This window comes from Gracilinanus agilis, chromosome 2, assembly GCF_016433145.1.
Source record: "Gracilinanus agilis isolate LMUSP501 chromosome 2, AgileGrace, whole genome shotgun sequence".
Classification (NCBI taxonomy): domain Eukaryota; kingdom Metazoa; phylum Chordata; class Mammalia; order Didelphimorphia; family Didelphidae; genus Gracilinanus; species Gracilinanus agilis.
The window spans coordinates 691,934,084-691,948,937 of record NC_058131.1 but is presented as its reverse complement, the minus strand read 5'-3'; the positions used below and the strand labels follow the sequence as shown (position 1 = coordinate 691,948,937).

General features: G+C 42.1%; 1 protein-coding gene across 1 annotated transcript in view; it reads right to left on the bottom strand.

Annotated features, from left to right (window-relative positions):
• Positions 1–333: 333 nt before the first annotated feature.
• HMG20A (high mobility group 20A) overlaps positions 334–14,854 on the bottom strand; it is a 75,018-nt gene continuing 60,497 nt past the window's right edge. The window contains exons 7-10 of the mRNA XM_044659171.1: positions 8,056–8,131; positions 7,336–7,551; positions 6,608–6,750; positions 334–2,727 (exon numbers count right to left, since the gene is read on the bottom strand). Of these exons, the coding sequence (XP_044515106.1) occupies positions 6,614–6,750; positions 7,336–7,551; positions 8,056–8,131 (429 nt within the window). The 3' untranslated portion in view covers positions 334–2,727; positions 6,608–6,613. The remainder of the gene's footprint in view (positions 2,728–6,607; positions 6,751–7,335; positions 7,552–8,055; positions 8,132–14,854) is intronic.

The following is a 14,854-nucleotide window of genomic DNA, read 5'->3' as shown; positions in this document are numbered from 1 at the left end:
TGTCTTAAATACCCTCTCTTCTTTGTCAAAAGAATTCTGGCCATGGAGGCTGTATCTAGTCATCAGCTTATTCCAGCTTGACTCTGGAGTGTTACTGCCAGTGCTAAGGGAATTATAGCTCACCATGTTACTATAATATATATGAAAAGAAACAGAATTCACCAACAGGTTAAGATACCCTTTGAATAGGCAACTGAAAAAATGAATGCATTACTAATTTTGAAACCTCAACAGTGCTGGTGATTAATGTAAAGTTGACAAAGTCTCAGACAAAAGGCAGCACTGGTAGGATTTCATTCATTAAAATGCAAGTTAAGATGTAATCAAAATAGATTCAATGTTGAAAAGTTTTAATGAAACAAATGTCAAGCAAGCACATCAATTTCTAATGAACAAAACAAAGAAAATCTAGAAGCATAATTACAAAGACACTTGTACAGAAGACTTAGCATTTCAGCCACTCCAGACAGAGTTACAGACACACAGACTTTTTTCTTCACTTCAGAAAACATCTTTTTTTTGACTCCCTGCCCCCAAAGCTGCCTCTTGTAGGAGTCTTTTTGTTTCTTGGTTTTTTTTTAAACAATGAGGAAAAATCTGTAACACGGAAAAGGTGACAATTCATATCTTGACAAGAAAAAACAAAAACAGAAGTAAGTTTTCCTAATAAGAACAGTCACATTTATGTCACCAGGAGACAGAAACCAGGGCTCAAGCTCTGCTGTAATCTTATGGAGCTCCTTAGAGGGGGAGAGGATAAAGAGGAAGAAGAGGGACATTGAAATTTGCTCTAAAGTACCTGACTGGTTAGCAAGGAGCTATATCCTGGCCATCTGAGAGTCAGGTGAAGCTTCTGAGCCTATGTGTGGGGATGGCGGGGTTCTGGTGGTGAGTCTCTGTGATTCTGTAAACATTTCACACCACTGTCATATGCCCATATCTTATCCCTAATTGGAGCAGTGATGAACTCTGCCCTTAGTGCCAGCTGCTCTGGGTCACAAAAGCACTATTAACGAGGTTTCACAACAATCAAAGCTGGAAAGCTAGAGAGGAATACTGCCAGGAGGCCAGAGGTGGGGAAAGATTGTGTACCTGAAGAAATGCTCACAGTTCTAATGAAGCTTCTGTCACCCCCTTGGAGGAAGTCTCTTATTTATTTATATTTGAGAATAGACACAAGGCATGCATGGAACCAAGACCACGTACAGTGGGACAAAAGGTATGAAGGGGAGGAGCAATCAGTTACTTGTCACAAAATTTAAAAGCTGGCTAATGTTTACATGACTAGACTAGACCATGATGGGCTTCCACTTTTAATCACTGAATAACTGCATTGTGTGGATGGGGAATCCTAATGCTCCCAAATAATTTGGGTTACCATGGCTAGAGAACTCACCACTAAGTGGCCAGCTTCTAGGTTGGTCCTTAGACAACAGACACAGTCTTTTACAGGGACGAACACGAAGTCTAAGCTGCTTGGTAGGGGGCTTTTCCAAGCCACAATGAGTAGGGCTCTTAATGCCATGCAAACTAAAAAAGTACAAGAGGTGGAGGGCCTCTTCTTTTTTAAGACATGAAGACCTGACAAGCAAAGGACCCACTGGAAAGACAAGCTAGTGAAACTACGAGATCAGGGTGTCCCTGGCTCTGAGAGCACCACAGTGGCAGCTCTTATACAGACCTTTCCTCCCAAATGCCCTACAGAACACTGGCAAGATTCACCTGACTCCTTGTGCTTCAGTGAGTGACTGAGGGAAGCAGGTGGAAACCCTTATCTCCTTGGTCTGCAGCTAAAAAACAAATCACTGTGGGGAGAAAACAGGAGGCTGTCTCTTCTGTATCAATTTGTTTTTCTAAAGGTTACAGATGGAAGGTGAAGGCAAGGGAAATTCTTGTACATATTTGTCAGCGTAAGAGAATCTATGTTGTAAATGAGGGGTCTTTCATCCAAGTCTGTGAATCAGCACAAATGAAAGAAACAGAAACATCCTCACTTTCCATGAAAGATCAAACGTTGACAACTCTCAATACACTAAATGGAAAAGGCAAGTGATTTCTTGATTCTCAATGTTCTGCTAACCTTCTCCTTGGTCACAGTGCTTCCTATGAAAGAAGGGGTGCAGGAGCCCTGCTGGCCTGGGAATACTACATATGCTCGGGAAAGAGACACAGGAAACCATGGCTCAAACAGGGCTGGGAGCAGAATAACTGACCATCCAACTTCAGCCAGAAGACAGAGGGCACTAATGATGGACAACAATAGTTTCCATGTTGCAGTAGGGAAATTGTGTCTGCAAAAGGGAAGAAGCTCTCCTGTGGGGCACCGCTGACTGGCAAAGGGCAAGGATGTCAGAGACAGATGGTGGCTTTGGTAGGGTGAATGCAGGGAGAGGAAGACACCTAATGGCTTAAAAACAAAAGTGGAAGGGGCGGGGAAAGCCCATTCACTGTGGTCCCAGAAGGAATCTTGCCTTTTCTCTGCAACAGAAACTGAAATGAGAGGAAGCTGAGGCCCTGAGAGTGCCTGAGTGCTCTCAGAACCTCAGACAGGACTGAGGAGTGGAGGGGGCTTCCAAACGCACCTCAGGGTGTTCCTATGGCTTTCCAGGGGTGGGAGAGGCTGGAATGAATGCAGCCTCTTTCTGCCCCTGGGCAGTCTGTTTCCATCATGGCTTCTGATTCCTCACAAGCAGAAATCACTTGCAGAACATCTTGGAGCCAGAGCACCTGTGGACAAAGCCAAGGATAACACAGAAAGGGGTGAGCATCTCTTGGGAAAAGACAGGGCTCTGTGCCTAAGAGGCTGGTTTCCTGTTTTCCTGGGAAAATAAATAAGAAGGGACAAAGTTGAATGAGTCTCGAGGATTGGCTAAGGCACGGGTAACTTGTCAAGGTAACTTGTGTCAAGGTGTTTACGGCAGCATTTCTAAGTGTGGCATGACCTTACCTTTGCACAAGGACAGTGAGGGTATCAAAGAGGCCAGTCTGAGGTCACTTATGATGAGAGAAAAGCTGCCAATAGGGACTGAGTCCAGTGATCTAAAATTAGGGTAGTGTTTCAGGCCAAGGAATGTGTAGTCTATACCAACTCCAATTTTCTCCAACTATAAATGTCCCTTCTGTCTGAATACAGAGAAATTTGTTGGGTGTACATGATCTAAAAATAAGTACTACCTAAAACTATGAACATGCATTCCAATAAAAACAGTCACATGAAATACTATGGGAAATCTGTACTGAATGGGCAACAAAGATTTACCATTCCAATCATCTGACATCAGACGATACATCCATTTTGGCTGTATGCCTAAAAAATGTGTCACGCATAGGATTAACCTCTGGGTAACACAGGGAAAAAGCACCAGCTCAGAGTCAAGAGACCTAGGTTTGAATGCTGACTCTGACATGCACCAATAAATTTGGGCAAATTATTGTCAACTCTGAGGTTTAATTTCTTCACCTGCATAATACTTACACCAAATTCATAAGAATAATAGAGAAAAAGTGAATTGTAGTAATAATAATTACAAGTGTAAGTGAAGCAATGTCTTAAGGTTTTCAAAGTGTTTCACAGACACTTTCATTTTGATTCTGACAACCACACAGGTGAGGTTGGCACTGCTGTTATCACTCCCATTTACAGATGAGAAAACTGAGGCACAGGGAGAGGAAGAGAAACTTGTTTATCCTACTCAGGTCATGCTCTTTCTTATGTCATTCTAGAACCTTCAAGAGTTATAGAAATATGAGTTGCTATGATAGCCAAGGTCATGCTTATTTTCTGTGTCTATGGAAATATACCAAGTGAGGTTGCCCTCTGGAATGCTACACTCTCCCAGAAGCCCTCATTGTTAATGGCCTTCTCCCTGAGACCTTCCCTGTTGCTGTCATATCAATGCCTCTGTCAAGTGTACTTCTCTGCCTTGATGCCTCATCTCCTGGGAAACCTGTAAGCTCTCAGCGGGCTGGGTCCTATCTAACCTGCAGAAACCTTCCATCTCTCCTGGGGATGGCCATTTGTGGTTGTCTTAGTACCAGATATAAATGTCTATTCAGATCACTTCTCTTGACCTCCCACTTTGCAGAGGATGCAAAGACTCCTTTGTTGATCCCTGTACTTTCTCAAATTTCTGGTGCTGAAAAGGTATGGGAATAAGTGTTGGGGATCTGGGTTCAGGTCCTGAATCTGCCTCTAACCTTACAGACTCATGATTTGCATTCTCTGGGCCCCAATTCCCACCTTTGTAAAGTTAGGGAGTGAGCCAACAGAGCAGCATCTCTGCAGCTATGGCATTCTGATCCTCTGACATGCCTGGTCTTACACACCATTAACTGCCCTTCACTCACAAGCTCCTAATAGTGGATGAAACCTCTGCCAAGCTAGTGTCAGAGTAATTAATTGCACCATGAATGCTGGGGACATCAGGCCTAGCTGTCTGTACATATTTGTATAATGAGGCCAAGCTAGAATTAATCACAGTCTTTGTAATTGTCTCATCTGACAGATTTGGGGGTGGGGTGTGGGGGTGGGAGTAGAGATAGCTATTCTTAGTCATATTTGAGTGGCCAGAGGCTAAGAATCTGGAGTGGTCTAACAGTTCATATTTTCAGCTCAAAATATCTGTAGGCTAGAGCTGTGGGTAATACCTTGCAAAATTAAGCTCTGGGTTTTCTATGGCATACTTATAGGGTAGCTGTCTTGTTGGCAACACCATCTAAACAAGAAGTCACCTCCCCTTCTGTCCCACAGTAATTGCCCTACAGTGACCTGAGGAGCGACTATGCTATCAATTATTGCCTTTTTTCAGAATCTCCCACCTCAATCCCTCCCAGCTCTCTCTCTTTTTAAGCTTCTAAGTGTGCTAATTGAAAACACTGTGTGAAAATGAGAAGGATGATGAGCTCCTGAAAATCCCAGGCTTGGATTTACAAGCTGTTCCCTTCATAAGCGGTCGTGATAATGCCACTTCTTGGTTCTACAGGGAGCCCAGGCCCTCTCTTCAAAGTACAGTCTGTTCCATCTGGCTACTTATTGGAAGGACACGAACTCTTTTCCCCATCAAAGACCAGCTGACAGTGAAGGATAACAAACTGCCCTGTGTGGTTACCAACACAGGGCATGGCCAGATAGGACAGGCACACCTATCTTTTTCGTTTGCCAAGTCAGTGCCCTATCAGACACATAAGCAGCATTTTTATTTTCTTATGTTCATGCCACTCCAGGCACAAGCCCTATTGGGCTACATATACATGCAAATGGAGTAGATCCACATGCCTGGTAAGATGGTAATAAAGACTTAGTGTGAAAATGGCAAAGTAAAATTTTCACTTTAACTCCTGATCTGGTCCCCACTGAGTGTGGATGTTTAAGGTGTGCTTCCATTAAATCTAGACAACTATGTGTGTAGCCTGACCCAAGGACTCTTCAATTATTTTTATGTCAGCAGATCTGGAATAACTTAATAGGGTAATGAACTAAAAGCCTGGCCATGCTGTTGGAAGACTAGTTAAAGGGTCCCTCGATTCTAGGGCTTCCATTAGTGGCACAATGGGAGACATGCTATAAGGGGAATCAGAAGCCTTGAGTTCAAATTTGTGCTCTGAGACTTCTTATCTGTGTAACCAGGGCCAAATGACTTCCCCCTCCCACGGCTATTTGGAAAATGTGGGGATTCTAAGAATCACAAAATTAGAAGCTCAGAGAAACCTTACAAACAACCTAGTCCAATGGAAGAGAAGAACATCTGGGGGTGGCTTGTGGGGGGTGGATTAAGGAATCTGCTTCCTGGCATATAGGTAGCACATGGGGATTTGAAGCCCATCCCTTTCCTACTACATGACCTTGTGATCTTTTAGACAAATGAAAACACTTTCAGAAAACCTCACTCACCTACTGAGGGCAGAAAGGAGCTAAGCCAGAATGTGACTTAAGGACCATTGATTCCTAGCCTAGTGCTCTTTCTATGACTGTTATGACCTGAGAGGTCAGCTAGCTCCCCAAGTTGACACCCTGCTCTTATTCAGTGATTTGACAAAAAACTTTACTAGCCGTTCTTTAAGAAATGAGAGTTTTCGGACTCTGCCCAGCACTTTCAAACAGGATCTCACTTAATCCTCGGTATAGGCCTGAGAGGCAGGTCTGACAAGAATTAGACCCATTATTCAGAGAAAGAACCAGCCTGCTATTCAGCCACTGAACAAGTGGTTCAGTGACTTGCTTAGGGTCATGATGCTACTAAATGTGGACCAAAAAGGACTTAAGTCTGCCTGACTCCAGGGTGTGTTCTACCTCTTAAACTGAGCTGCCATTTTAAGAATGAGATACAAGATATGAAAGGGCAAAAAGGTTTACATGGTAGATATATTCTGTATGGATATAAACTTTTCCTCCAACACCAGTCATTGCACATTCAACAAAAAAGGCAAAGGAGAAGTTTGGTTTTTCCTTCCTTTAACTGGTTGTATACTATGTGGAAAGAACTGCTTTCTGGGCTTCAATTTCTTTTACAAATATCTTTCCATATGGTAATGTGGGTGAGCCCACCTTGGTAGGCTGATACAGTGATTCTGATACTACTGCTGACATCACAAACAAGAGAACACTTACGAGTCACTAGCGATCAAGCCTGTTCACAACCTCTCGAACTGTGGCTATGAAGTTTTCATTGTCCTGGGGATTAGCTAGAATAATACTGTGCAGTCTATTCATGTATGAGTCAATGGTATCCACTGTGGGGGTCTCTCCACTTCCTAAAGGAGGAAAAAGATGCGAAAAAATGTGACTGACCAATTGACTCTAAATTCCAGATAAAGGCAGTAACAATAGTAATAATCACTGATGTGGCCTATGCCACAGGGAAGACTTAGAACTAGACAAGATGTTTTGGTCTTGAGAAGATGACTAAGCCCAACAGCCAGTTAGGGTCTTCACCACAAAGTCAAAGAAAGGGAGCACAAAGGAGCAATACAGTATATCCAGTAGCACCACCTAACTTTCACTGCAATCAATTCCACAGGGAAGAAAACAGTTCAGTGTTTGAGGAATAAACAATTATCCCTAAACCAAAACAATGCAGAGAAATTATCCATTTGGGATTTACATACTCAAATCTAGACTTCTTTGAGGATCCAAAAGTTCAGAAATAGGGAGGGAATTACAGAAGTCATCATGGACATACAGAAGCCAAAATTACAAGAAGGTGTGAGTTTCTGCAAAAATGTCATCAGAGTATGTTTTCAATCCTTCTGCTGCTTGTGTTCCTCTAGGCAGAGCCCCCCAAAACAATGGCAGCATTCAGCCCAGAAGTGGCAAAGTGGGCAAGGTGTCACTCTTACCAGGTAATGGCACCCCGGCAAAGCTGCTGGTAAGGGCTTGTCGCAAGGTCTCCAAGTGCTGCTGCAGGACAGTGTTGCGGCTCCGTTCCTGGAGCACGTCCACCTCCAGCTTCTCCACAGCTGTGCGCATGCTTTCCACGTGCTTCTGGAGGGCTGCATTCCTCTCTTCAAACTCCATGTTGGACTTACGCAGCTGTCGCAGCTCTGCTTCTCGTGCTGAAGGCACCCAGGACACAATCCCAGAAAAACAGGAGGATAGGAGATATTAAACTTTTGAGGAGTCAGATGGGGCTTTCATAAGCTGCTGCAAAACTGATCTGAACTAAGATGTGTTTAACTTGACTTTATTTCATTATCCCTTCTAGACAGCGATTCCGGCCAGTTATGTGAACAGAGAAAATAGGAATCAGTGTGCAGGAGAACATAAGCACTGCTCCACTGCCTCCTCAAAAAACCTATGGTGTTTGTTTTGTTATTATTCCCTTTGACTCACACTCAAACATATTTTGGAGTACAAACCCAGCTTTCCTACAGCACCCTGAATGGGAAAGGTCAGGGGATAGACAAGAAGCTGCTTGCTTTCACAGGATGAAGAGTGACTTTGCTAGCAATGCTTTCACAGCCCCGGGAGGCCATATGAAGGAAGTCCCCTGCTTTCCTCAGGACAACTATCTAGCCACAGAACTGAAGAATCAAATGCCAGGAGGCAGAAGCAATCACCTTTACTGTGGTTGAGGAATTCTTCTGTGAATATAGGTATGTCAAAAACAGATCTTTCTTTCACATCGACTTCCTTCTGTGGATCAGAGATGGAGAAAGAAACTTAGTTAGTTCTAAGCAATGGCTAAAACAAAAAAGGCTTACCAACAACATGACCCTGGTGTACAACCCCTCCCTAAATAAACCAGTGGAGAAACAGGGAAGCATCTGGAGAGGAGAGGCTTTGGGGATACACCAAGAAGAAGCTGAGTTTAACAAATCTGGATCTCAATAATAGAAGGGAACTAACTTTTTTTAGCCTGAATTGGACTTACATGATGGCACGGATAGTTTAAATAGTCCTCTTAGGTGCTCAACCATAAAATAATGAGCCATAAGGCAAATATGAATATGTATTTTTCTCTAGTAAAGAAAGGTGAGAATTGAGAAGCCATTTCTAAGCTTTTTGTTTTGCAACATTAATAACAAAATCATTCTGAAAGAAGTGATATTGAGAAAGGACAGAGAAAGAAGGGGAGTTAAAACAGCCTTTCAATAGCTTTTAGTGGTTGTGTGAGTAAAAACATTCTCTTACTGAGTCAAATGCCTGCTCTAATTCTACAAAGTGGATAGGCACATTAAATAGGATCTACCTATTATGCTACAGGTCATAGTACTTCATAGACAACTACTGATTTCTAATGATCTGATGGGCATCCCCTTCCCCTGGCCTCTTAGCTTTTCTTCCCCCCTCCTTAGAAGAAACAAACTCATCTCAATCTTATTTAATTCAATTCCTCATAGGCTTAGTGTGTGCAGAACACTGTGCTCATAAGAGGTTGGAGGTGGAAGAAGACACACAGTCCATGTTTTCAAGAAGCTTGCAGTCTAATAGGGCAATTAAAACACCAACAGAGACAACTAAAATTTAAGATATTTCACATCCCCCAAAAGGACTACTATGGAAAGTTAGTGAGGGAAGACAGATCAGGAATGTTCATGAATGAGACATTTTGAGCTGGATTCTAGAGAATGTGCAGGAATTTATCAGAGGGGAGGGCTAGGGAGAAACTTTAGAGGAACTAAGAATGGCAGGATTAAAGGTCTAAAGAGAGGAAAGCACAGAGCATGGTCAAGAGGCAGAAGATGGTCTAGTTCAGATTGACTCTGAAAGGAAATAGGAATGAATGGACAGAAACTGTCAAGAATTCAAGAATTAGGAGAAAAGGAATAAGCCCGGTTCTATGTAAGATTGAGTCCAAGGTGATGCTGGGGAGATCATGGGAGTTATCAAAAAGGAGCTTTGGGAGTCATCTGTAAAGGAGAAGACGCTGTGGCTGTGGGACTGATTGAGATTGCTGAAGAGAGTGTGAAGAGGTAAATAATAGACATTTAAAAATTAAATTTTAAAAGCTAGAAAGGCAAAGGTGAAGTGAGGAGGAAATAACAAAGACTGAAACCAACTGCACCACTGAGTCACTGAAGACTCTACAAAACACGTACTTGTCAAAAGTCCTTGCAATGTCTTTATAACACTTGATGGAAAGCAAGCTTAAAGCAAACAGTTTAGGGATGCTTCCAAGGAATTTGAAGTGAAAATCATTCACACACATTTATGAGGCAAACCTAGGTAAAAAAGATTTCTGCAAACCTTGTTGCAGCATCCAGGTCAGGCAGGAGAAAGTACCTCATGGTCATCCCTCTAAAAATGTTTAAAGCAGAAACAGAATATTGTACTCCTGCCCCCTCTACAGTGGCATGCACTTGAATACCTTGAGCTTATGTGGAGCACCCTGTGTAAAGAAGAGCCTACAAGGCAGGGCACTGCAGCAGCACAATATCTGCCCACTGTCAGGCAGGTAGGAAAGACTTACTTGGCAGGACTCCCTGAGGGTGGATGGTCCACTTTTTGGCAGCATGCCAATTGATAGGACTGGCTATATGGGACTTGAATCATCAGTAGTGTTCCTTTGGGCCAACTGCCGCTGAGCATTTATTTATTATTTATTTATTTGTCTTTGATCCCTAGACCATCTCCTGTTTGGTTTTTTGGGGGGGAGGGGAAAAGAAATCATTTCTAAAATTGGTTAAAAATAAAGCAAAGTTGGGGTAGCAAAGTGGCCCAGTGGATGAGAGCCAGGAGGTGCTGGGTTCAAATCTGGGTATAGACACTTCCCAAGTGTGTGACTCTGGGCAAATCATTTAAATCCCACTGCTGAGCCCTTACTGCTCATCTGCCTTGGAACCAAAACCAAGGTAAGGGTTTAAAAATAAAGAAAAGTCTTGCCACTAAGAGGCCATTTTAACATATGGCATACTGAACATTAGGTCAGTTACCTAAAACCCCGACTGGAGCATTAAATAGATATGGAGAGGGTGGTGTCGAGGAGCCTTAAAGTCATGTACCAGCAGCTCTCTCCAACCTCTTGTTTTTCTCTGCTGCTTGAACTCGGCTCTGAGTCACTACAGAAAAACTCTCTAAGTACACAGTTCCTAAAATCTGAATCAGATGGGACCAGAAAGTATCAAGCAGGAGGCCACATGTCATATAGGAAAGAGAAGCTCTGTACTTAATAGTTTGGGATCTCACAGTCATGTCCATCTCTCCCTGTTTTGTGAGTGCACCGCCTGTGTGAATGTCCCATCTTAATTCCCAGAGATTTAGGCCTCAGGAACTCTCCTTATTCTTTTATATAGTTTTAGATAAGTCTTGTGAGGACACTAAGGAGCCACAGGGACAATGACCCAACTCCTGGAAGGAAGAGGGGCTGGCTGGTCAGTTCTCACAGATCTAAGTTAGTGAGGTCCTTGGCTCTCTTCCCTGACAGAGCCTGCTTTGGACCAACAACTTTCCAAGGGCAGGGGACAGTATGATGCTGATGCAATTCACATTGCCCCTTGGTCCAGGTTCTTGAAGTACAAAATAAGAAACATTAAAGCAATTAAGTGAAACTGTTTGGTCTCTAAAAGGCAACAGAGAAATTCTACTTAACGGAAGAGCGGTAATGAAAGCCATCAGCACTCTTCCATTACTGAGTACATTACCCGGCATGGAGAGGATCCTCTTGGGGGCTTGAATGTACTTAAGCTGCTCCAAGGATTGCTCCAGGGATTAAAATCATACGGATCTGATTACCTCTTCATTGAAAAGGCCTAATTTGTTCAGGCTGAGTGTCATTTTGTCATTTCTCATAAATTAAAGGAGAAACAAATTATTGTTTCTATCTTGGTCTTCACAGGAGATGACACTTTCAGGGAGTAACCCTAGTACTCCTGGGCCTTCTAGGCTGGCATTTAATCTGAAAGCAGCCAGAATATATCAGGCTTTAGGTTTTCACCCTGGGCCATGTGGGAAGAAGAGAGCAGAATGGTCTTTGGGAGCTGCATGACCTGCTGTGACTAAAGCCCAGGTCCAGAATCCCATGGGGTGAGTTCTGAGCACGGCACATGCAGGCTGCAGTATATAGCCCTCTGCTTGGCACCATGGACGAAAGTTTCTATGCCTCTGTTACAGGGCTCTCCAGCTCTGGCTTGTATGATCTCAGTGGTAGCACTTCAAGAATCTAAGACTGATATTCTAGCTTTTTCTTCTGAACTCCTCCTTCTTGCCTGCCCCAAATGACAAGGAACTTGTAACTGGGTAAATCCACTAGTCCACTTCTCAGGTATTTAGATACACTCTAGCTTATTGGATTGTTTGAAGCATGTCAACTATTAGAGGCATTGGACCCGAATCCCACTGTATTCTGCCATGGAGGTCATGTATTCAGGTCAAGAAACCACATGTTAGGAAGGAGAATAATAAACTCACAAATATGCAGAAAAAGATCAGAATGGTAAAGAGACTAAAAAACCTGCTACATAGGGATTCAATAAAAGGCTGGAGATATATACTTCGGAGCAGAAAAGATGGCTGATATGACAGCTCCCTTTCAGAATCAGAAGGATTACAGGTTTCCTCAGCTTGGCTCAGGGGCAGAACTAGCATCAACCAGAAGTCACAGAAAGGTAAGATACTGACTCAATATAAGAAAAAACTTCCTAAAAATCTCAAAGCAAAATGAGCTGTCTTGGAAGATCACAAGTGAATTCAAGAGAAAGCTGGGTGATTTTTATTTTGAATTTTGCAGGGGATTACTTTTCAGGTATGGATTATACTAAATCTCTCCTCTTTCAATTCTTGAGATTAACACAGAATACAAAAATCAATAGCCCACAAATAAGGAAGCTAAGTTTCTCTTGCCAGCTATGCAATTAACAATTGTGAGACTCTGGAAGTCACTTCCTGCCCTTGGGCTAATTGCTCCCACAGTGTCTGTGACTCAGCCAAGTTCTCATCATTCCAACTGTTTTACACCTTTGTTGAAACCCAGAGCACCAAAAGTGGCCTGGTGCAAGAAGAGATCATCAAAACAGATCCTGGAGTAATGAAGGTTCACTCTTTGGCTGAAAAGTTCACAAATCACTAGGGGACACTGTGATTAGCAAGAAGCCCATACAGATAGTCAAATATTCTTGATACTAAAGTTCCCAGAAAAGCAAATAACAAGCAGAGAAGTTTAATAGAGAAAAAAATTGGTGGACAAGTACATAAAGAGAGCAAAAAAGCTAGAGAAATGAGCAATCACAAAATTATTCTCTGTTAACATGAAAAGCTGTCAACATTATTAAATTTAGGTTTAAAATATTGAGGATACAAAAGGTCTCCATGTAAAAACAAAATTTAAAGCTATTCATGTACAATTAGAATGCTGGGGTGTCATATATAATTTCTTTTGTGTGGGATTCATAGAATGCATAATATATTAATAGTTACCACACTTTGAAATCTTCATAATACAATACATAAGGGATTTTTTTAAAAGAACAGATTTGTGAATTTGAATAATTTTTCCATATCTTTTGAAAGGCACTAATACATAAATGGGTTTGAGAAATACAACTTTATGGTAAGTAAGCCCTTCCTCTTAAAGAATAGTCTCCTTGACTTGAAAAAAAAAATGTCTGCAATAGCTATTGTATCTAAAACAGTAACTATACCAGAAAACTCAAACTGGCTAAACACACTCTACTCTTTCTAGTCAAACTTATACACAAATGTTTTTTCCTAAATAAAAGATTTGTGCTACACTTCTGTTGAGATTCTGATTGTTAAAAAAAGTACTGGGCTGGGAGTCAGGGAATATCAGAATCGGGAGAAACCTCAGAACTCTTCCAGTCTAGTTTGCACACATTCCAAAGACCAGATGTAAATGTGTAAAAGTCTTGGAACTGTCTCAGGTTTCAAGTCGGAAAGACTCAAGAGGGAGCTTGTAGTTTTATTGGTATAGGGAACTCCCCTGAACACTAAGATGAAGTGTCTTCCCCAGGTCTTCCTTCTCAGTTTCAAGTTACATGAACAGCATTTATTAAGCACCTCTACCATGTGGGAGGCCCTGTGCTAAGCACCAGGCATATGAAGAAAGGCAAAAGCCAGGCAAGCCCTGCTCTACATCTAACATGGAAGCTAATATACAAACAACTATACAAAAACATACATAAATGGGACAAATGTGATAATCTCAGTGAAGAAGCCCTAACATTAATGCCCAGAGAAGGCTGGAGCTTGCTGAGACTTGAAGGAAGGCAGGGACCTCCCAAGAGGCAGCAATGAAGAGGGAGAGCATTCCAGGCATGGGAGATAGTCCATGAAAAGGCACCAAATTGGGAGAGGGAACAGTTAGGAGGCCAGTATCACTGGGTGACAGAGAATGTGGAGGAGAGAGAAATCTAAAGGGCTTTAGGAAAGTCAGAGAGAGGACTGTATATTTGATCCTGAAGGCAACAGGGAACCACATGAGATTACTGAACAGGAGGTGGCATGGTCCAATCTATGATTTTGGGAGCCCAGTGGAGTAGAGAACGACTTGAGAAAAGGAAGTCAAGCAGGTGTGAAGGAATGAAAGCATTAGGTCAAGTTGAAGACAGTGTCAGAGAACCAAAGGCCACAAAAGAGATAGTCAACCTACTCTTATCCATTATGCCACACTATCCTGGTGGTATTAAAAAAGTTAAATGTCCACTTTCCCTCCCCAATTTTTCCACCTTAAAGATGTATTCCTGACCATGCCATTCTTGCTGGATACAGCCAACCTTTAACATTATTATTTGTCCCTCATTCTCTCTTTCTTGTCTTGGGATTCCTGCTAGGCCCTACATTCTTTCTTATCCCTGTTAAAATCCTTCCTAGTCTCAGGTTCCACTTCCATAATGTCTTCCCTTAGACATGTTACATGATCTTTTATATGAAGGAAAGAAATAAGCATCTCTTAGGGTTTTGGGCTACTCTTTTATCCATTTATAATTTGTGTGAGAATTATTTCAGGTACTGCCTCTTCTCCAGTTGATAATCCCTTGAGAGTGTGTTTGTTTTTTAAATCTTCACCTTGTCTTGGTATCAATTCTAAGACAGAAGAGAGATAAGGGCTAGCAATCAGGGTTAAGTGACTTGCCCAGGATCACATCATTAGAAAGTCTCTGAGGCCAGTCTCATTTGCTTTTGCAACCCCACAGGCTTATTTAGTTCAGTGCTTTCCACATGTGAATGCTTAATGCATCTGTGAGCTCACCAATATGAAGAAACTATCACCAACAGAGTTCAAAATTATGCTGTAACTTGGCAAATAAATCCTGGGAAGTTGACAGAGGCAGGAGTCAAACTCAGGTCCTTCTGACTCCAAATCCAATACCTCTGTACTTTATACCATGCTGATATCACATATTATCTAAAGGAGACATTTAATAAATATTTGCTGATTGGAATTAAGTCAATGAAATAAGT